The following is a 24311-nucleotide window of genomic DNA, read 5'->3' as shown; positions in this document are numbered from 1 at the left end:
CTCAACAATGTCACAAAGAGGGACTTGGTGCAAGACGGATTCATAATATATGCGTTATATTGAAAAGATTTATGGTGGAAATTAAGGAAGATTTTGATGTTTTTTAAGTTAAGTGTTGCCGTCTTGCTGGGGTGTATTTTTTGAGTTAGTGTTGCCGTCTTGGTGGTTGAGGGGAGGTCCCGGGAGGCCGACGACGAGGGTAGTTGAGCAGTCAATCCTCAACTAGTGGAAGCGCGGGGTGACGAGGCCTCGCTGTCACCACCAGTCCCCTCACTCAACCCCTCACTCACTCTCACTCAGCTGCCTCTCACTCTCACTCAACCCCTCACTCTCCCCTCAACGCCTCGTACTATACAACCCATTTTTTTTTTAATTCTTGTTCTTCCTTTATGTGATACTTGCGCGTTCGTCAAGCAAGAGAGCGCCGCCCACACACCCGCAGTCGACAGCAGGTGTGGGCGGGCAGTTGTGGGCTAGAAGGTGTAGGCTAGCAGGTGTGACTAGCAGGTGTGACTAGCAGCGGTGGGCTAGCACGAGGTGAATCAGCAGGTGTGGGCGGCAGGTATGGAGGCTCAGTGTTACCCGAGCGGCGTGGGCAACACATATGGGCAAGAGAGGGGAGATGTCTCCATGATGACAGGCGTGGGCGGCCAGGGGGCGGCGACCCACGGGCCTCTGGTGACCGCCCACGGTCTAGCCGCTCGTTCCTCCGACTGCTGCTACGAGTGGGCGGCCGCCGCTCTCCCCGCCCACTATACTACCACGCCCATGAAAGAAATGGAAGGTAAGTCTCAGAGCCTAGTTATAATAATGGAACACATCCCCGCAGTATACATGGTGAGCGAGCAACAATCTCAGTGTAAACAATGCATAGACTCGTATATTTTACATGCGTATGATGTATGATGTATATTGTGTAGTATGTAAGATGTATGGGTACTAAGGTGAATGATAATATAGCAGAATTTTACATAAGATAAAAATATATCCGTAATCCCCCTCCCCGTATATATTCCCTGGTTCAAATGCAATATAATATCTTCACGAGTGCCATATCGTTTTGAAGGTGTCATATCGATTTAAAGTGTCATATCGTTTCAAAGTGTTATATCGTTTCAAAGTGCCATATTGTTTTGAAGGTGTCATATTATTTTGAAGGTGACATAATTTTGAAGGTGTGAAATAATTTTGAAGGTGTGAAATAATTTTGAAGGTGTGACATAATTTTGAAGGTGTGACATAATTTAGAAGGTCCGGTCGATTTCAGATCACTCAATCTACCAAAAAAAAAACGTTTATTTTTTGGTAATTTCATGTCTTAGTAAATAATTCAAAACAATTAAGGATCGCGGTATACAGAGCTCTATAGTATAAAGTTGAGGTTAGGTTAAACTTAATATTGGGTTAAGTTTGTTTAATCTGGATTGGTTAATTTAAACTCGGATTGGAGTAGATTAGGAAGTTATATTTATTAAGGTTTGGTTAAATTCAGGAAACTTTGCCAAAATTCGGACAATTTTATTATTTTTATTTTATTTATTTTTTTTTTTATATTGACGACTGACCCAGCGACCAGTTATTTGTTTTGGTGTTAGTTTTCTTAATATATACTGCATATATATTTTAAAGGGGTGTATTTAATGTATAATTTTATGCCGATTTCAAATATTTATTTTTTTCCTGAAGTTAATGGTTCAAAAGATACACGCATAATTACGGTATACAATTACACGCCTTCACATTGCACCAACACAATACAAACAATACGTTATTAATCGCGATAAATAACAAAAATCTTGTTTAAATAAATCAACTGAATCTGATCTAACCTAACCTGACTTATTGACTGCCTATTGTTTTTGTGTGGTTGTGTTCATTATTTAAAGGAGAACTAAACTAACCTAACCTAACCTAACTTAACGCAACAAAAAAAATTACATAATTCATTGACGGTTTATTTCCGGAAAAAAGAAAGAAAAAGAATTACATATATGAAATCAGCAGAAATTTCTACATTTAATAGTTAACTTTAAAAAAATCAATACAGTCCGAATTTGGGAAAAGATCCAAATTCAGATTAGGTTAAGACAGGTTTGTTTATTTTGGTCAGGTTAAATTACGTTAGAGTTAAGTTAGGTTCAATTTGGTTAGGCTAGAATAAGTTGGGATTATGTTATAGGTTACGTTTAAATAAGTTCGGTTGGGTTAAATTCGGATTAGGTTAGGTTAAGTCAGGTTAGGTTAGGTGGTGATTGGCGGTGCTAGGTTAGGTGGTGGTGGTGGTGTTAGGTTAGGTGGTGATGGTGGTGTTAGGTTAGGTGGTGATGGTGGTGTTAGGTTAGGTGGTGATTGGCGGTGCTAGGTTAGGTGGTGGTGGTGGTGGTGTTAGGTTAGGTGGTGATGGTGGTGTGGTGGTGTTAGGTTAGGTGGTGATGGTGGTGTTAGGTTAGGTGGTGATGGTGGTGTTAGGTTAGGTGGTGATGGTGCTGGGTTAGGTGGTGGTGGTGGTGGTGTTAGGTTAGGTGGTGATGGTGGTGTTAGGTTAGGTGGTGATGGTGGTGTTAGGGGTGATGGTGGTGTTTGGTTGGGTGGTGATGGTGGTGTTAGGTGGTGATGGTGGTGTTAGGTTAGGTGGTGATGGTGGTGTTAGGTTAGGTGGTGATGGTGGTGTTAGGTTGGGTGGTGATGGTGGTGTTAGGTTAGGGGTGGTGGTGTTAGGTTAGGTGGTGGTGTTAGGTGGTGATGGTGGTGTTAGGTTAGGTGGTGATGGTGGTGTTAGGTTAGGTGGTGGTAGGTTAGGGTGGTGGTGAGGTGGTGGTGATGGTGGTGTTAGGTTGGGTGGTGATGGTGGTGTTAGGTTAGGTGATGGTGGTGTTAGGTTGGTGGTGATGGTGGTGTTGGGTTAGGTGGTGATGGTGGTGATGGTGGTGTAGGTGGTGATGGTGGTGTTAGGTTAGGTGATGGTGGTGCTAGGTTAGGTGGTGATGGTGGTGTTTGGTAGGTGTGATGGGTGGTGTTAGGTGGTGATGGTGGTGATGGTGGTGTTAGGTTGGGTGGTGATGGTGGTGTAGGTTAGGTGGTGATGGTGGTGTTAGGTTAGGTGGTCATGGTGGTGTTAGGTTAGGGTGGTGGTGGTGTTAGGTTAGGTGGTGATGGTGGTGTTAGGTTAGGTGGTGATGGTGTTGTTAGGTGGTGGTGTTAGGTTAGGTGGTGGTGTTAGGTTAGGTGGTGATGGTGGTGTTGGGTGGGTGATGGTGGTGTTAGGTTGGGTGGTGATGGTGGTGTTAGGGTTAGGTGGTGATGGTGGTGTTAGGTTAGGTGGTGATGGTGGTGTTAGGTTAGGTGGTGATGGTGGTGTTAGGTTAGGTGGTGGTGGTGGTGTTTGGTTAGGTGGTGATGGTGGTGTTAGGTTAGGTGGTGATGGTGGTGTTAGGTTAGGTTAGGTGGTCATGGTGTTTGGTCAGGTGAGGTTAGGTGGTCATGGTGTCAAGTTAAGTTAGGTCAGGTGGTCATGGTGTTAGGTTGAAATAACTTAGGTGAAGTATGAGTGCTTAATCAGCAGGTGCAATTTGCTTGGGGTGATAATCTTTATATGATCCGATTTACCTAACCTACCCAAGCATAATCTAGCCAACCTTAGCCTAACCTAACCAAATCTAACCGAACTCAACTCACCAACTTAAATTGCTACCACAAATATAACAATAGAGTAAGAACCCCACTGAGATTCTACAGCTCAGTTTAGGCCAACGTACTGCAGAATGGATATCTTATCCCTAGAAAGCATACAGATGAGGATGACAAGCCTAATCCCAGGCATTAGGAACCTTGAGTACAGAGACAGATTATAGCATCTAAATCTGCACTCCCTCGAGAGACTTAGAGTGAGGGGTGATATGGTGGAGGTGTATAAATGGAAGTCAGGGCTAAGTAAAGGTGATATAACAAAGGTACTCAAACTATCCAACCAGGAGAGAACTCGTACCAATGGTTTTAAATTAGACAAATTTTGATTAGGCGCGAGGTAGGTAAACATTAGTTTGGAAATACAGTACAGTAGTGGATGAGTAGAACAAGTTACCAAACATCATCATTAACTCGAACACGCTGGAAAGCTTCAAACATAGGGTGGATGAATATATGAGCGATAGGGGTTGGGTGTAAACAGGACTGTCCAGTAGGGGCCAATTGGCCCGCTGTAGTTTCCTCCATACTTATGTTCTTGTAGATAACGAAGGGTGGTGGTGGACGAGTGGAACAAGCTTAACAACTTTGTAGTAAGTGCGGGAACTCTGGAAAGTTTCAAAAGGAGGCTAGATAGATTCATGGATGATAGAGAGTGGTAGTAACTCTCGACAGGAGCTGCCATGCACAGGCCAACCGGCCTATTGCAGACTCCTTATTTTCTTATGTTCATATAACTGAAAGTCAGATCCACATGATTTTCCTCTTAACTGGTGACGTAACACTCCACCTCTTAACTGGTGACGTTAAACTCCACCTCTTAACTGGTGACGTAACACTTCACCTCTTAACTGGTGACGTAACACTCCACCTCTTAACTGGTGACGTTAAACTCCACCTCTTAACCGGTGACGTAACACTCCACCTCTTAACTGGTAACGTAACACTCCACCTCTTAACTGGTGACGTAACACTCCACCGCTTAACAGGGTGACGTAACACTCCACTTCTTAACTGGTGACGTAACACTCCACCTCTTAACTGGTGACGTAACACTCCACCTCTTAACTGGTGAAGTAACACTCCACTTCTTAACTGGTGACGTAACACTCCACCTCTTAACTGGTGACGTAACACTCCACTTCTTAACTGGTGACGTAACACTCCACCACTTAACTGGTGACGTAACACTCCACCTCTTAACTGGTGACGTGGTGACGTAACACTCCAACTGGTGACGTAACTTAACTGGTGACGTAACACTCCCTCTTAACTGGTGACGTAACTTAACGTAACACTCCACCTCTTAACTGGACGTAACACTCCACCTCTTAACTGGTGACGTAACACTCCACCTTAACTGGTGACGTAACACTCCACTTAACTGGTGACGTAACACTCCACTGGTGACGTAACACTCCACCTCTTAACTGGTGACGTAACACTCCGTAACACTCTCTTAACTGGTGACGTAACACTCCTGGTGACCTCTTAACTGGTGACGTAACACTGGTGACGTAACACTCCACTTCTTAACTGGTGACGTAACACTCCACTGACGTAACACTCCACCTCTTAACTGGTGACGTAACACACCACCTCTTAACTGGTGACGTAACACTCCACCTCTTAACTGGTGACGTAACACTCCACCTCTTAACTGGTGACGTAACACTCCACCTCTTAACTGGTGACGTAACACACCACCTCTTAACTGGTGACGTAACACTCCACCTCTTAACTGGTGACGTAACACTCCACCTCTTAACTGGTGACGTAACACTCCACTTCTTAACTGGTGACGTAACACTCCACCTCTTAACTGGTGACGTAACACTCCACCTCTTAACTGGTGACGTAACACTCCACCGCTTAACTGGTGACCAGTCACAACCTTGACCATTAGCGATGTGTACAGTCTTGTTGGTATATATTTAAACATTTACTGTGTATATATTGTATTTTGACACGGACATTTTTTACTTCCAAGAATTTTGAAAGATCTAATTTAGATTTAATGAACCTCGTAAATAAACTATTACATAAAAAAATATCAAGTAATAATGCAATGTTTACGAGGAAACGGTGAATATTACACATTAATAAAACACAATTAAATAAAACATTAATATTATATCACAAAAAGAAATAGAAATCCAAGCCACACTGTCTTCACGGTCTTTATTGCGCCCCGCCCCGCCCCGCCCCGCCCCGCCCCGCCCCGCCCCGCCCCGCTCCTCCTCCAGGTGCCGTGTGGAGCTCAAGGGAGATGGTCAGCAGAACACTCTCTTTGTCTGCCACGAGTCTTGGTTGGCTGTCCAGTTAATATCTCAGGCAGGTTTTGAGCTAAGAGACTGAAATTTGGACACAACATTGTCGACGTACGCTTGTGGAATATTTTATTTATCTATTTATTTATTTATTTATTTATGTATTCATATATTTATTTACATATTTATATTTTGTCCCGTATTGTGCACCTCTCCCTTATTTCGTCACGTGAAGTGCGAATCGGTGTCTATATGGTTGAGCTTAAAAAAAAAATATATATATATATATATATATATATATATAGGTCTTGACTAAATTTTGAGGAATATTTGTTGGTAATAGTTAAAAAGACGTATATTTGAGCGTATTGTTATATAAAGGCAGAAGTATTTTATATCGGTATATATGAGTCAGTCTTAAAAATCATTGCCGTATATATGATGAAGAAATAATCTGTATCTCTAAATCTATATATTAAATTTTACACACAATATTCAGAATACACCACTGTACACACACACAAAGAATATACAGCAGTGAGAATGAGCTTGTAAACTACCAAGGAAGTCAATGAAACCATTAAAAAGATACACATCATAATGCGACGAAAAATATAAATTACTTGTTATATAAATTATACAAATCTTCCCATAAAACATATAATTTATAGAAAGAGTCGAGGACTGATTTATTTGTTTATATCTATGAAGAAGAGAAAGACAAAATACTAAGACCCGAGGAGAAGGGAACAAGGAAGAAATGAAGAAAATAGGTGATAAAGGTCTTAGAGAAACAGATAATTTAGGAAAAGGTTATCAAGTGTGTGTGTGTGTGTGTGTGTGTGTGTGTGCGTGTCTTTTGTATTTCTATGTACACACAGAGAGAGAGAGAGAGAGAGAGAGAGAGACCCTGGATGAGATGGGATGTGAGAACTGTCAAGTCGATAATGAATGTATTACATATCTATACATATATGCTGTATATTATACAGTATAAATGTATAGATCGATAAGACATCCATTCAATAAATCGCCAAACTTGTTTACACTGATTTAGCATGTATGTACACAAAAGCGTGGGGGGGGCAACCTGAATTAGAAAATACAGGTAAAACAAACATATTCAGTGCAGGTATACAAACAATGGCTAAGAGGTGAGGCAAGTGGTAAACAAGGTTAACAATAATGAAGCATTAAGAAAGGATGGAAGTAGTGTAAAAATGCAAAAACGTATAGGTGAGTGACAGGTGTGTATATACTGTATAGGTTACGTATGGTAGAGGTAAAAATAGGAGGGTGAGCGGCAGACTGTGTGTATAGTTCCTGTGTATAAAGTGCAAGAACGGCAGAGTGTGTATAGTTCCTGTGTATAAAGTGGAAGAACGGCAGAGTGTGTATAGTTCCTGTGTATAAAGTGGAGGGACGGCAGTGTGTGTATAGTTCCTGTGTATAAAGTGGAAGGGCGGCAGACTGTGTATAGTTCTTGTGTATAAAGTGGAAGAACGGCAGAGTGTGTATAGTTCCTGTGTATAAAGTGGAAGAACGGCAGAGTGTGTATAGTTCCTGTGTATAAAGTGGAAGAACGGCAGAGTGTGTATAGTTCTGTGTATAGTTCCTGTGTATAAAGTGGAAGAACGGCAGACTGTGTATAGTTCCTGTGTATAAAGTGGAAGAACGGCAGAGTGTGTATAGTTCCTGTGTATAAAGTGGAAGAACGGCAGAGTGTGTATAGTTCCTGTGTATAAAGTGGAAGAACGGCAGAGTGTGTATAGTTCCTGTGTATAAAGTGGAAGAACGGCAGACTGTGTATAGTTCCTGTGTATAAAGTGGAAGAACGGCAGACTGTGTATAGTTCCTGTGTATAAAGGGAACAAGGGATCTGAGTAGCTAGGAAAATATTAAGGAGTACGGTAGTTATCTGTGGTGCCAACAGAGGTCGGGGTGCGGGTTCAGTGTTTGTATTAAGAAATATGAGGGACAAGTATCTGGAGATAAGGAAGAGTTGGATCATATAATGATTAGTCCCCATCTTATTTCACCTGAAGATGATTAATACGCAAATTATCCGGTGACAGACGATATGCGACGCGACGCCGCGGTGGGTATTATGGGTTTCTCAGCGTAGTTAATACCTGTTACATGACTCACTGTGTTTCTATGGAGGGAGACTCTGTATCTTCTTTCTGCCATAAAATTCGAAAGATTCGAATTAGATATAATTCGAATACAGTGTGAGATAAGTGTTGCTATCTTGACTCACTCGTTCGGACAATATGGGCCAGTGTATGTCCGTGCCGGCCTTGGTGTGAACACACCCTATACACTAACCTAATTTAATACCTCATGTGCAATACGGTGAAATAAGCTGAGGGCTAATCCTCATGAAATGTTAAGAGTCTGGGAAAGACTTTTTTTTAAAGTTGATAAAAAATAATGTAAGAAGTATTAAGATTGTTTGAGGTAAATTGACAGTTGTCAAATACTGTCCAAAGGTTTATTACAGGGAGCGTGAAGAATGTGTTAATAAAGTGTTAAATAGAGGTGACACTAACAGTAATGAAGGACCTTTAGGATATGTAATTTAAAGTGATGTGCATTTACATAATAAAAGAATCGAAAAAAATATAATACAAACTAACCTTTACTTCTGCTTCAATTATATAAACAAAATAACCCGTTGACACTCTGCACTCACCATCGGGCCTCTGTCGTGCGTCAGTTTACAGTTACCGAGAAAAAGGCAACAAGTGGTTGAGTGCTGTCAGCCTGTTATTCGTACATACTGTAGTGTATCGGCGGTTTTATTATTACAGCGTTCATATAGATGTTAAGACACTTTATGGCGCAGTCTATTTCTATTACGAAGAAGAGAAAGGTTGATAGTGATTGTAGAGAGTTTAATAATGATTGGACTGGAAAATACATTTTAACGAGTTAAACATTGTTAAATATAAAGAGTGAAATGTTCTCACTGCTGCTCACCTAACAAACACACTGCGTGTTGGCTGTTCAACGATGAAAACAGATTTTAATAAAGTTCTTAAAACATATCAGTGCCATACATCACATTAATAACCCAAAGTTTATGTAAGAACTACAGCTAATTGGTTTTGAACCAAATTGTAGTTATACATAATACATGAATACAATATGAAGTTTTCTATAAATACGTATAACTGAATTACCTTTAAAGTTCCGATTCTATTATATTTACAAATCAAATACGGTTCATTCAGCCGCAACAATATAGTTACTGTAGTAGGAACACACACACACAAACTGGCACGCCATAAGGTAAAAAAAAAATGGCCTACCTGCATAAAAGTCTGGCCTCCACTGGTCTAACGGATAACAACAATGGGTGCAGATGGGAAAGCGAGTCAAGTTGTTCTGGTGGGTGATTTATATATATAATTTTTATATAAATATTCGAGTTTGAAAGAAAATTTACAAAAAGAAAGTCAATAGTGAATGTAAACAAAGGCAAAGTGATGAAAAAATAAACAAAGTAACAGGAGGAAATATATGTTACCTTGACGTAGACAGAGAAAAGTAAGGCGTTTCAGGTACAGTATCTGGGAGTGAATGGGACAATGAATGATGAACCGAATCATATAGTAACACAGGGGGAGAAGGTAATAAGGGCACTTGATAATACAGGGGAAGCTTGAGCTAAAGGAAGGGGGAAGATAGACGTGGGACGGAAGAGGATGTATCTGAGAGCAATGTTTGGGGATAATGAAACTGAAAAGCGTATCGTAAATTACCTTAAAGTGGAGTCTTAACCAAGATACGATTATAAATGTGTCTAAAACCAATTATGTGCAGGTAAAGTAGTTCCCTTGTGGTGTCAACATCATAAAAGTGGAACCAATAGACAAACGTGCAGGAAATATGCTATATATACTGTGTGTATATATATATATATATATATATATATATATATATATATATATATATATATATATATATATATATATATATATATATATATATATATATATATATATATATATATATATATATATATATATATATATATATATGACATTCTTCCACATCTCTCTCTCTTTAGGAACAACATCAAGTTCTATCATACACAGACGCACTTGAAAGAAGACCGATAAATTCTTTTACATTCATACATATCCAGGAACGTAAATAAGTAAGTTATGTTAAGACGTTCGTATACTTGTAAAACTGTAACAAATTCTCTCAAATACCGCTACACTATTTTGTAAGAACGACAAATAAACTGCTTAGGCGTTCATGCGTTTGTAAAAACATCAACGAATACTTAAAAGACGTTCATACGCTCATAAAAAAACGTCAATGAATCCTACCAAATTCACGAACGCCAATAAATCCTCATCGACGTCCATTCGCTAGTAAGCTCATCAAGCCTTCATACTCACCTAAAAGAACACTAACAAATCCTGACTTCAAACATCAAAATTATCCCCGATCAACTTAGCTGGTCGTCGTCCTGTGTGAGTCGTGTTCGTGGTCGATCATTCCTGTAAACGTGAAAACTACTGAAGGAGTGGACAGAGTGTTCTGAAAATGGCAGCGACATTACACACACACACACACACACACACACACACGATCCAATTAAAATAGCAATATTTCGGCCACTTTGTTCAAAAAAATTTTCATATACCAGTATATATAGTAGGTAGTAGGCAGCTATCAAACAGGGAGGTACTACCGCCTGGGAAGATATTGGAAGCATAATGTGTTGTCTAATGGTAGACCCTGCTGCTATATGGCATCACGAAAATTGTGACCAAGTCCCAGGTTGCTGATCTGACTTTCTGCCTCATTTACACACAATTGCAGGGTCTCAACTGTTTCTTTTATTTTCACAACACAACATACATATATCATTTCTCACTTTTTATTTTTTTATTTATGGCTCTACTACTAGTTTTGTATAATAATTGTTATTGTTATTATTATTATTATTTATTATAATTGTTATTTATTTATATTAATTTATTATTATTATTATTATTATTATTATTATTATTATTATTATTATTATTATTATTATTATTATTATAATATCTCCCCTCACCCCGCCTTAATGTGGGTCATTAAAAATAATCTGTGCCCGGGTGGGCTAATGCCCATAAAAAATAAATTAATTAATTAATACACAGCACCAGTATCTAGTGTATAGTAGGGTCACCGACACCCCATACACTGTACCGTACTGGCAGGCATCTTCAGGGACATGTCTGTGGCTTTTAGTTGATATTTGGGAACAAGAATCAGTTACATCGACTGGAATCCATGAACTTAAATCTATACAAATAATCAGGCGTGTTGATGATATTATCTCAAGTTGTTCTCGTTCATAACTCTGATATACACAACAGGGACGGGTGGACGGACAGGTCCTGCTCCTGCTGTGTTGGAGACAACGCAGAAGTCACTTGTCTAAATTTAACGACTTTTCCACTAATTTCGCGTTATACTTGAGCCGATGCAGAATCATTTGCCCTGAAAATTGCGGTCACAATATATCAGCTCCCAATATATTAGTTAAATATATAGTTACAGTGTGTCGACCAATACATTTGAATTTACGCTTAGAAACAAAACCAGAAAATGTAGAATAAAAAGAGAAATTTCATGCAAGCTTTTTTGGTGGAAAAACTATTGCCATTCCATACTCACGGCAAACACTACATCTTTCATCACCCTCCGTCTTCTCATAAAACATTGCGAAAAAACGCTCGCAACTACCCCCAGTGAAGCTATAAGAGATACATTACTGGAGCTCCGAGACTCGAGCGACAAAAGTCGTTAACTTCAATGCTGAGACGAATCTACCAGTAATTAACGTACCAGTCACAACTATCCTCTTCGAGCGACCTTACAAGGACATAACGAAACTTTAACTCAATGCATGGCACCAACCACTCGACGCAAAGCACAAACCGTATATAGAAAAATGGTTCAGAACTACAGTAGGATGAACACCGTAAGACTTCTCAGTATACTTAATATATAATCATAAATGATATGGCCCTGACTATCCCGCCGTGGGTTATCACAACCACCAGCGTGGTGTCCTCACCTACAGTAGCTCATCTTTATAATACCTTCCACATACAAAGAAGTCTCAACTTAATATTTCTGTACTTCACTCTGAAACATGTTTACATATGTCTGTCACTACACCACCAGATGTTGTGACTACATCACCGACAGCTCCATGTCTGTACTTCAGCATTTATTTTTCCCCTTGACAGCGAAGCTTTACGCTCAGCCAACAAACCTGTTCTTCAAACACAAGTTGTAGTTTAATATACAATCACTCCACAATGCATAAACAAAGAGAGAGAGAGCAAGTCAGACCCTCACCACCAGCTAACACCAGTCTCATTACTGTACCTCCCTACTCGTCATTGTGCAGACTTTCTGTACTGAAGGAAGTGTACACTACTTCCCGGGCACACAGGGATCAGAGGCCCAGCAAGTCATACCACCCGGAAGCACAAAATGTACATCAATGACAAGATGATTGCGACTTGGATTACAATATATGAACTGGAGGATCAGACCATCACCGCTCAGTGTTCACAAATTAACTGACACAAAAAAATTAGCAGATCAAAAGAGAAGTAATTACTGTGTTATCGCCGCTGGCGTCAGTGCTGACGTCAAGTGCTGGCGTTTGCTGCACGAACAAACATTGGTGGGGGGGTGTTTACGGACAAGAGGTCCTGATTCTGCTGAGTGTATGGTTTACTTTAGAGGGTGGCGTGGCCGCCTGGCCTCCAGGCAGATCGCCCTCTGCTGTGAGGACCAGCCCTCTGCTAGCAATGGTGAACACCGACTCCCAATCCTGGCCGAGTTTTGTGCTGGAACAATTTACACAGTACTATTTTCCCTTGGAACACCATACTGGTTCACTGACCCGCACTTGTAAGTGCAGCCAAAGTGTATACCCCTCAGTACTAAAATATTGTGGACTAATGCCAACTCGTTCTTGCCTTATCTGGAGCAATAAAACAACGCGGAATGAAGTGTAACTAAAACTAATAGAGTTATGAACTTTGTATCATGTCATTATGATTAATAATCAATTATAATTAAGATAAATTGTGTGAGACTAACTAATTATGTATCAGATAGATCACCATGTAATACTAATGAACGCCTTGTTCTCTGCAGGTTTTGAACACATCAATAAATATTGAATGCGTCAATAGGCGGGTTTCAATCATTCCCTTCGACTTGTCCGTCACCTGAACGTCCTTAACCAAGGCGTTTGCAAATGTGTCTTTGTTCTGACCAAGAAGTCATTCTTCAAGACACTGATTTTTAGGATAATCGTTCAATGGTCATGAAGAGCCATTAAAACTCTTGTACCATGACTCGAGACAATGTACAGTAGTGACCGCTTCCTTCACTGATAATCCACCACAAAGACCGAAATATTTCTGACAATGAAGCAAAATATATGCGTACACTTAGTCATTGTTAATTAATCAAGCTAATCATCACAATATTCACAACTCCAGAGCGCGTGTAACTTAATTTAAATCAGTGGTTCCCAAACTGGGGGCGCGAGGTTGGTACAGGGATAGGGGGTGAAAAACATATATTTACCTTTTCTTTTATTCAAATTTTTTCAATAAGATTTTGCAAAACAAATTTCTTAGATTATTTCAATCTTCCCCACATCCACGAGATCCGTGGATAAAATCTGAGTTAGTTGACCTTGAAAGTAATATGAACACGAGTATAATGTGTAAAATGAATTACAAGTTAATTATATTAATTTTAAAGATGCCGCAACGTCCATAGGTGGCCGGCCGAAACGTCCATAGGTGGCCGCTGCTGAAACGTTCATAGTTGGCCGCTGCTGAAACGTCCATAGTTGGCCGCTGCCGAAACGTCCATAGTTAGCCGCTGCCGAAACGTTCATGATTGGCGAAACGTCCATAGGTGGACGCTGCCGAAATCCATAGTTGGCCGCTGCGAAACATCCCATTGGCCGCTGCTGAAACGTTTATAGTTGGCCGCTGCTGAAACGTCCACAGTTGGCCGCTGCCGAAACGTCCATAGTTGGCCGCTGCCGAAACGTTCATGATTGGCCGCTGCCGAAACGTCCATAGGTGGACGCTGCCGAAACGTCCATAGTTGGCCGCTGCCGAAACATCCATAGGTGGCCGTTGCTGAAACGTTCATAGTTGGCCGCTGCTGAAACGTTCATAGTTGGCCGCTGCCGAAACGTCCATAGGTGGACGCTGCCAACGTCCATAGTTGGCCGCTGCCGAAACATCCATAGGTGGCCGTTGCTGAAACGTTCATAGTTGGCGCTGCCGAAACGTCATAGTTGGCCGCTGCCGAAACGTCCTAGTTGGCCGCTGCCGAAACATCCATTGGCCGCCGTTGCTGAAACGTTCATAGTTGGCCGCTGCTGAAACGTTCATAGTTGGCCGCTGCCGGAACGTTCATAGGTGGACGCTGCCGAAACGTCCATAGTTGGCCGCTGCCGAAACATCCATAGGTGGCCGTTGCTGAAACGTTCATAGTTGGCCGCTGCTGAAACATCCATAGGTGGCCGCTGCCGAAACATCCGGTAGCCGCGCCCGAAACGTCCATAGTTGGCCGCTGCGAAAACATCCAGGTGGCCGCTGCTGAAACATCCATAGGTGGCCGCTGCCGAAACATCCATAGGTGGCCGCTGCCGGAAATCGCCAGTTGGCCGCTGCCGAACGTCCATAGTTGGCCGCTGCCGAAACGTCCACAGGTGGACGCTGCCGAAACGTCCAAGTTGGCCGCTGCCGAAACATCCATAGGTGGCCGCTGCTGAAACATCCATAGGTGGCCGCTGCCGAAACATCCATAGGTGGCCGCTGCCGAAACGTCCATAGTTGGCCGCTGCCGAAACGTCCATAGTTGGCCGCTGCCGAAACGTCCATGGTGGACGCTGCCGAAACGTCCATAGTTGGCCGCTGCCGAAACATCCATAGGTGGCCGTTGCTGAAACGTTCATAGTTGGCCGCTGCCGAACATCCATAGGTGGCCGCTGCCGAAACGTCCATAGTTGGCCTCTGCTGAAACATCCATAGGTGGCCGCTGCCGAAACGTCCATAGTTGGCCGCTGCTGAAACATCCTAGGTGGCCGCTGCCGAAACGTCCATAGTTGGCCGCTGCCGAAACGTCCATAGTTGGCCTCTGCCGAAAAGTCCATAGTTGGCCGCGAAACGTCCATAGGTAGCCGCTGCTGAAACGTCCATAGGTGGCCGCTGCCGAAACGTCCATTGTTGGCTGTGGCCTAAAGTCCTAGTTGGCCGCTGCCGAAACGTCCATAGTTGGCCGCTGCCGAAACGTCCATAGGTGGCCGCTGCCGAAACGTCCATGATTAGCCGCTGCCGAAATGTCCATAGGTAGCCACTGCTGAAACGTTCATTGTTAGCTGTGGCCGAAACGTCCATAGGTGGCTGTGGTCTAAACGACCACAGCCTAAACGACCATAGGTGGCTGCGGCCTAAACTACCACAGGTAGCTGAGGCCTAAACGTCCATAGGTGGCTGTAGCCGAAACGTCCAGTTAGCGGCTGCCGAAACATCAATTGTTGGCTGCGGCCTAAACGTCCATAGGTGGCTGCGGCCTAAATGACCATAGGTGGTTGTGGCCTAAACGACCATAGGTGGCTGCGGCCTAAACGTCCATAGGTGGCTGCGGCCTAAATGACCATAGGTGGTTGTGGCCTAAACGACCATAGGTGGCTGCGGCCTAAATGACCATAGGTGGTTGTGGCCTAAACGACCATAGGTGGCTGTGGCCTAAATGACCATAGGTGGCTGTGGCCTAAACGTCCATAGGTGGCTATGGCTTAAATGACCATAGGTGACTGTGGCCTAAACGACCATAGGTGGCTGAGGCCTAAACGCCAGGCGGCTGCGGCCGAAACGTCCATAGTTGGCCGCTGCCTAAACGTCTACAGGTGGCTGCGGCAGAAACGTCCAGAGGTGGCTGCTGCCTAAACGACCACAGGTGGCTGCAGCCTAGCGGTGGCTGCGGCCTAAAAGTACATAGGTGCACGCTGCCGAAACGTCCATAGGTGGCTGCAGCCGAAACGTCCATAAGTGGTTGCGGCCATTGTATAAAATGTTCCCCATGTAGTTTGCCGTTGTTTGTGATTTTTAGTAATAACAAAACTTGTTTTCATATGTGTCAATTTCTTTTTCACCACATAATATTTAAAATGAATCTTAAATGTGCAAATAAAAAATGAGATGAACGTACAGTAAGTTGCCTTTTATTAAGAAATCAGGTAAAGTGATCGCGAATTAATAGGAAACCTAATGTAATCTCATAATTTTCAAACATTTAACAATTTCTGGTTTAGTTTCCGTTATAATTACCTAAACGAAACTTAAGTCAGGAAACGGACAAATAAATAAATTATATGAAAAAAATATCATTAATTGTATTATATTATATGGTTTAATCGATCAATTATCCTGAAGACTTCCAACAGATTCATAGCCAACCAAGTCTAGGGCTTCCTTCTGTTAATCAACTGCTGGCACTGGAAGCTCGAGAGCAAAGGATGCCAACCTTAGGTTGGTTTGCCATTGTCAGCTTTGGTTGCGAGCGGAAAGTAGTGTACGGCGACCTACCCACATTTTTTTTTTTCATGTGATTTCCATGCGTAAAATACCTACAAATATGCGAGTTAAGTCTTTAATAATTAATATATTAAAACTATAATAATTTCATCCTTTTACAGATACCAGCATTCCCCTCGTGTTGTGAAGTTTTGTTGACACACAAAACCCGCTCAGTTGCGCCATGCCTAAACACACTCGTCAGCTAGAATAAAGTTGTTTGTAGTCCGATATCTGTATGTAAACGAACACGCTGTTTATCACTGCTTATTTTTACTTTGTAAACTGAGCTGCATTTTTTTTGTATGTTGCGAACAGTTACGGTAACTTAGCTGCAGTCTTAGTGCAGTTGTTGAGAGAAAAATTACACAAATTTAGCTGCATCACTATTACATTCTCACATTTAAACTGATTATATCTATCAAATAAGTGATGAAAAATACTAACGTTTCCTTCAATTTTCATGCTTTCAAAGGAGGGAATTGGAAGGTAAGTGGGTCGACATTATGTAATTTATTATAAAGAGATTTCGACGGGTTCAGGTGGGGCCGTGCTATACTGTTTACAGGGACTAGTGAGCTACTTTACCTCACCCATATGTAAATTTACCCAAACAAGTATATAAGAATTACAACTTCTACACAAACACTGGGTTAACAGAGCAGAATTTCTTTGTGAGTAGACATTGTGTTTCATAACCTAACTTAACTTATTGTGTTCACAACATAACAACTCGACTTTCTTACAGGATTTTCAAATATTATTTTCAATTAGAGGGCCACTGAACCCCCCCCGTACGCTGCAATGAATGAAAAACTTGCAAAAATTCAGGTCATGTTGTTATAGGTAAAGAGAATGTTATAGTGCCCGCGTGACCGTTCAGATACAGTCGGCCATTCTATTCACTAACCGTATCTTCTACTTTCTAGGGTTAAATAAGAGGAAGGAAATGAAGAAAAAGGAAAGGACGGGGAGTTAAAGGAGGTGAGAGATAAGGGATGAAAGGGAAGGAAGAGAAGCGAAGTGAAAGTGAGGGATGAATACACAGGAAGTACAGTACTTGTGTACAGATGACAGCAGCAAACCTGACAGCACTGTGATCAGGTGACTCCCTCACAACCACCGCCACCACTCCCGTACCACCACTACCACCACTTTCTCAGTCATAACAACCCCCCCACCACCACTCCCTCAGTCATAGCACCCGCACCCCCACAACCAACACCACCACCACTCCCTCGGTCACAACACCCTCACAACCATCACCACCACCACCACTCCCACAGTCACAACACCCCACAACCACCACCACCACCACTCCTCAGGCACAACACCACCACCACCACCACCACTTCTAGTCACAACACCCTTACAACGACTGCCACCACCACTCCCTCAGTCACAACACCACCACAACCATCACCACCACCACTTCTCAGTCACAACACCCTGACAACGACCGCCACCACCACTCCTCAGTCACAACACCACTACAACCATCACCACCACCCACCCTCAGTCACAACACCTCAGAACCATAACCACCACCACTCTCAGTCACAACACCCTCACAACCACCACCACCACCACTCCCCAGTCACAGCACCTCACAACCATCACCACCACCTCAGTCACAGCACCTCACGACCACCACCACCACCACTCCCTCAGTCACAACACCCTTACAACGACTGCCACCACCACCCTCAGTCACAGCACCTCACAACCATCACGCCACCACCCTCAGTCACAACACCCTCACAACACCCTCACAACCACCACTTTCAGTCACAACACCACCACAACCATCACCACCACTCACCTCAGTCACAGCACCTCAGAACCACCACCACCACCACCACCACCCTCAGTCACAACCACCACCACCACCACCACCACCTCAGTCACAACACCTCACAACAACCACCACCACCACTCTCAGTCACAACACTTACAACGACCGCCACCACCACTCCCTCAGTCACAACACCTGACAACGACCGCCACCACCACTTCAGTCACAACACCCTTGACAACGACCGCCACCACCACCTCAGTCACAACACCCCCACAACAACCACCACCACCACCTCAGTCACAACACCTCACAACCACCACCACCACTTCAGTCACAACACCACAACCACCACCACCACCCCACAGTCACAACACCCCCACAACCACCCACCACCACCACTCCTCAAGTCACAACACCCTTGACAACGACCGCCACCACCACCCTCAGTCACAACACCTCACAACCATCACCACCACCCTCAGTCACAACACCCTCACAACCATCACCCACCACCACTCCCTCAGTCATCAACACCCTCACAACCATTACCACCACTCACCCCTCAGTCACAACACCTCACAACCATCACCACACCACTCCTCAGTCACAACACCCCACAACCATCACACCACCACCACTCCTCAGTCACAGCACCTCACAACCATCACCACCACCACCACTCCTCAGTCACAACACCTCACAACCATCACCACCACCACCACCTCAGTCACAACACCCCCACAACCATCACACCACCACTCACTCAGTCACAACACCTCACAACCATCACCACCACCACCACCTCAGTCACAGCACACTCATCACCACACCACTCACCCTCAGTCACAACACCTCACAACCATCACCATCACCACCACCCTCAGTCAACACCTCACAACCATCACCACCACTCCCTAAGTCAGAACACCTCACAACAATCACCATCACCACCACCCCTCAGTCACAACACCCTCACACACCATCACCACCACCACCACCCTCAGTCACAACACCCTCACAACCATCACCACCACCACCCTCAGTCACAACACCTCACAACCATCACCACCACCACTCCTCAGTCACAGCACTCACAACCATCACCACCACCACTCCCTCAGTCACAACACCTCACAACCATCACCACCACTCCTCAGTCACACACACCCCTACAACCACTACCACCACCACACCACCACTCTCAGTCACAACACCCTCACAACCATCACCATCACCACCACCCCCAGCTGTCAAACACCCTCACAACCATCACCACCACTCCACCTCAGTCACAAACACTCCACAACCATCACCACACCACCACTCACTCAGTCACAACACCCCACAACCATCACCACCACCACCACCCCTCAGTCACAGCACACTCCATCACCATCACCACCACCCTCAGTCACAACACCCTCACAACCATCACCACCACCACCACTCCTCAGTCACAACACCCTCACAACCATCACCACCAACCCTAAGTCACAACACCCCCACAACAATCACCATCACCACCACTTCAGTCACAACACCCTCACAACCATCACCACCACCACCACTCCTCAGTCACAACACCTCACAACCATCACCACCCCCAACAACACCTCACAACCACCACCACCCCTCAGTCACAGCACCCCCACAACCATCACCACCACCACTCCCTCAGTCACAACACCCTCACAACCATCACCACCACCACCACCACTCCCCTCAGTCACAACACCCCCACAACATCACCATCACCACCACCACCACTCCCTCAGTCACAACACCTCACAACAATCACCACACCACCACCACCACCACTCCTCAGTCACAACACCCCAGCAACAATCACCATCACCACCACCTCAGTCAACACCACACAACCATCACCAACCACCACCTCAGTCACAACACCCCCACAACCATCACCACCACTCCCTCAGTCACCAACACCCCACAACATCACCACCACCACCTCAGTCACAGCACCTCACAACCATCACCACCACCACCCCTCAGTCACAGCACCCCACAACCATCACCACCACCACCACCCTCAGTCACAACACCCCCACAACCATCACCACCACCCTCAGTCACAACACCCTCACAACCATCACCACCACCACCACCCCTCAGTCACAACACCCTCAGGAACCATCATCACCACCACCACCACCACCTCACCACCCCTGTCACAACACCACCACCACCTCACCACCACCACCACCACTCCCTCAGTCACAACACCCCACAACCATCACCACCACCACCTCAGTCACAACACCTCAGAACCATCACCACCACCACCCCTCAGTCACAACACCACCACCACCACCACCACCACCTCAGTCACAACACCTCACAACCATCACCACCACCCACCACCCCCAGTCACAGCATCCCCACAACCATCACCACCCACCACCACCCCCTCAGTCACAACACCCCCAGAACCACCACCACCACCACCACCACCCCCAGTCACACCACACCACCACCCACCACCACACTCCCCAGTCACAACACCCCCACAACCACCACCACCACCACCCCTCAGTCACAGCATCCTCACAACCACCACCCACCACCACCACCCCTCAGTCACAACACCCTCACAACCATCACCACACCACCACTCTCAGTCACAGCATCCCCACAACCACCACCACCACCACCACCTCAGTCACAACACCCTCACAACCATCACCACCACCACCACTCCCTCAGTCACCAGACCCACAACCACCACCACCACCACCCACTCCCTCAGTCACAACACCCCACAACCATCACCACCACCACCACCTCAGTCACAGACCCACAACCACCACCACCACCTCACCACCCCTCAGTCACAACACCCTCACAACCATCACCACACCACCACTCCCTCAGTCACACACCCCTCACAACCACCACCACCACACCACCTCAGCTCAACACCTCACAACCACCCACCACCACCATCTCTAGTCACAACACCTCACACCACCACCACCACCACCACCTCAGTCACAACACCTCACAACCATCACCACCACCACCACCTCACAACACCTCAGCAACCACCACCACCACACCACCACCCCCTCAGCCAACACCCTCACAGCCACCACCACCACCACCACCCCCAGTCACCACCCCCAAACCATCACCACCACCACCACCCTCAGTCACAGCATCCCCACAACCACCACCACCACCACCACCCTCAGTCACAACACCTCACAACCATCACCACCACCACCACTCCCTCAGTCACAGCATCCTCACAACCACCACCACCAATTCCCTCAGTCACAACACTCCTCACAACCACCACCACCCACCTCCACCACCTCAGTCACAACACCCTACAACCATCACCACCACCACCACCTCAGTCACAACACCCTCACAACCACCACCACCCACCCTCAGTCACAACACCCCTACAACCATCACCACCACCTCAGTCACAACACCCCACAACCATAACCACCACCACCCCTCAGTCACAACGCCCCACAACCATCACCACCACCACTCCCCTCAGTCACAACACCCTCACAACCATCACCCACCACCACCACTCTCAGTCACAACACCCCCACAACCATCACCACCACCCACTTCTCAGTCACAACACCCCCACAACCACCACCACCACCACCATCCTCAGTCACAAACCCCACAACCATCACCACCACCACCTCAGTCAACACCTCACAACCATCACCACCACCACCACTCCCTCAGTCACAACATCCCCACAACCATCACCACCACCACCTCAGTCACAACACCTCACAACCATCACCCACCACCACTCTCAGTCACAACACCCCCACAACCATCACCACCACCACCCCCAGTCACAACACCCCCACAAACATCACCACCACACACCCTCAGTCACAACACCCCAAACCATCACCACCACCACCCCTAGTCACAACACCCTCACAACCATCACCACCACCACTTCTCAGTCACAACACCCCATAACCATCACCACCACCACCTCAGTCACAACACCCCACAACCATCATCACCACCACTCCCCAGTCACAACACCCCCATAACCATCACCACCACCACCCTCAGTCACAACACCCCCATAACCATCACCACCACCACCCTCAGTCACAACACCCCACAACCACCACCACCACCACTCCTCAGTCACAACACCCCCACAACCATCACCACCACACCACCCCCAGTCACAACACCCCACAACCATCATCACCACCACCCCTCAGTCACACACCCCCACAACCACCACCACCACCACCTCAGTCACAACACCCCTCAACCATCACCACCACCACTCCCTCAGCCAGCACCCCACAACCATCACCACCACCACCCTTCAGTCACAACACCCTCACAACCATCACCACCACCACCCATCAGTCACAACACCCTCAACCATCACCACCACACCACCCTCAGTCACAAACACCTCCACAACCATCACCACCACCACACTCCTCAGTCACAACACCCCCACAACCATCATCACCACCACCCTCAGCCACAACACCCCACAACCATCACCACCACCAACCTTCAGTCACAACACCCTCACAACCATCACCACCACCACCACCACCACCACCACTCACTCAATTACAACACCACCACCACCACCACCACCACTCCCTCAGTCACAACACCCTCACATCACACCACCACTCTCAGTCACATCTCACATTACCTCCACCACCACTCCCTCAGTCACAACACCCTCAGAACCATCACCACCACCACCACCCTCCTCAGTCACAACACCACCACCACCACCACTCCCTCAGTCACAACACCCTCTGACCATCATACCCCCCTCAGTACGCATCCTCATGCCCACCACCACTCCTCAGTCACAACACCCTCACAGCCACCACCACTCCCCTCAGTCACAGCATCTCAGCCACCACCACCATCCCTCAGTCCAGCACCCTGCAGCCATCACCACCACCACCACTCCCTCAGTCACAGCATCCTACAGCCACCACCACCACCACCACTCCCTCAGTCACAACACCCTCACAGCCATCACCACCACCACCACTCCTCAGTCACGCATCCTCACCGCCACCACTCCCGTCACCTCATACCACCACCACCACCTCCAGTCCACCCTCACAGCCACCACCACCACCTCCTCCCTCAGTCACAACACCCTCACAACTATCACCACCACCACCACTCCCTCAGTCCCCTACCACCACCACTCCTCAGTCACAACACCCTCACCATCACCACACCACCACTCCCTCAGTGCAGCATCCTCCCGCCACCACCACCACCACCGCCCCTCAGTCACAACCCTACAACCATCACCACCACCCACCCTCCCTCAGTCACAGCATCCTCACAGCCACCACCACCACCCTCCCTCAGTCACAACACCCTCCACAGTACCACCACCACCACCACCACTCCCTCAGTCACACCCTCCACAACCATCACCACCACCACCACTCCCTCAGTCACATCCTCCTGCCACCACCACCACTCCTCGTCTGGCATGCCCTCCTGACCCGCCTGCCACCACCACCACTCCCTCCGGTCACAACCCTCACAGCCATCACCCCACCACTCCCCTCGTCACAACATCCTCACAACCACCACCACCTCCTCAGTCACAACACCCTCACAACCATCACACCACTCCCTCAGTCACAACACCCTCCACAACCATCACCACCACCACTCCCTCAGTCACAACACGCCCCAACATAACCACCACCCTCCCTCAGTCCACCCCCACAGCCATCACCACCACCACTCCCTCAGTCACAACACCCCACAACCATCACCACCACCACTCCCTCAGTCACAACACCCCACAACCACCACCACACCACCCTCCTCAGTAACAACACCCACAACCATCACCACCACCACTCCCTCAGTCACAACACCTCACAA

At 46.1% G+C, this 24311-nt stretch overlaps 1 protein-coding gene across 2 annotated transcripts in view; it reads left to right on the top strand.

Moving 5' to 3' along the window:
• The first annotated feature begins 228 nt into the window (after window positions 1-228).
• Window positions 229-24311, top strand: part of LOC121871521 (T-box transcription factor TBX1-A-like) — a 139460-nt gene continuing 115377 nt past the window's right edge. For both annotated transcript variants that reach the window (XM_042373935.1, XM_042373934.1), the window contains exon 1: window positions 229-784. In XM_042373935.1, the coding sequence (XP_042229869.1) occupies window positions 565-784 (220 nt within the window). In that variant the 5' untranslated portion in view covers window positions 229-564. The remainder of the gene's footprint in view (window positions 785-24311) is intronic.

Source organism: Homarus americanus, unplaced genomic scaffold (assembly GCF_018991925.1).
Source record: "Homarus americanus isolate GMGI-L3 unplaced genomic scaffold, GMGI_Hamer_2.0 scaffold45698, whole genome shotgun sequence".
Classification (NCBI taxonomy): Eukaryota; Metazoa; Arthropoda; class Malacostraca; order Decapoda; family Nephropidae; genus Homarus; species Homarus americanus.
Note: the sequence above shows the minus strand (reverse complement) of the source record. Positions and strands in the feature narration are given on the sequence as shown.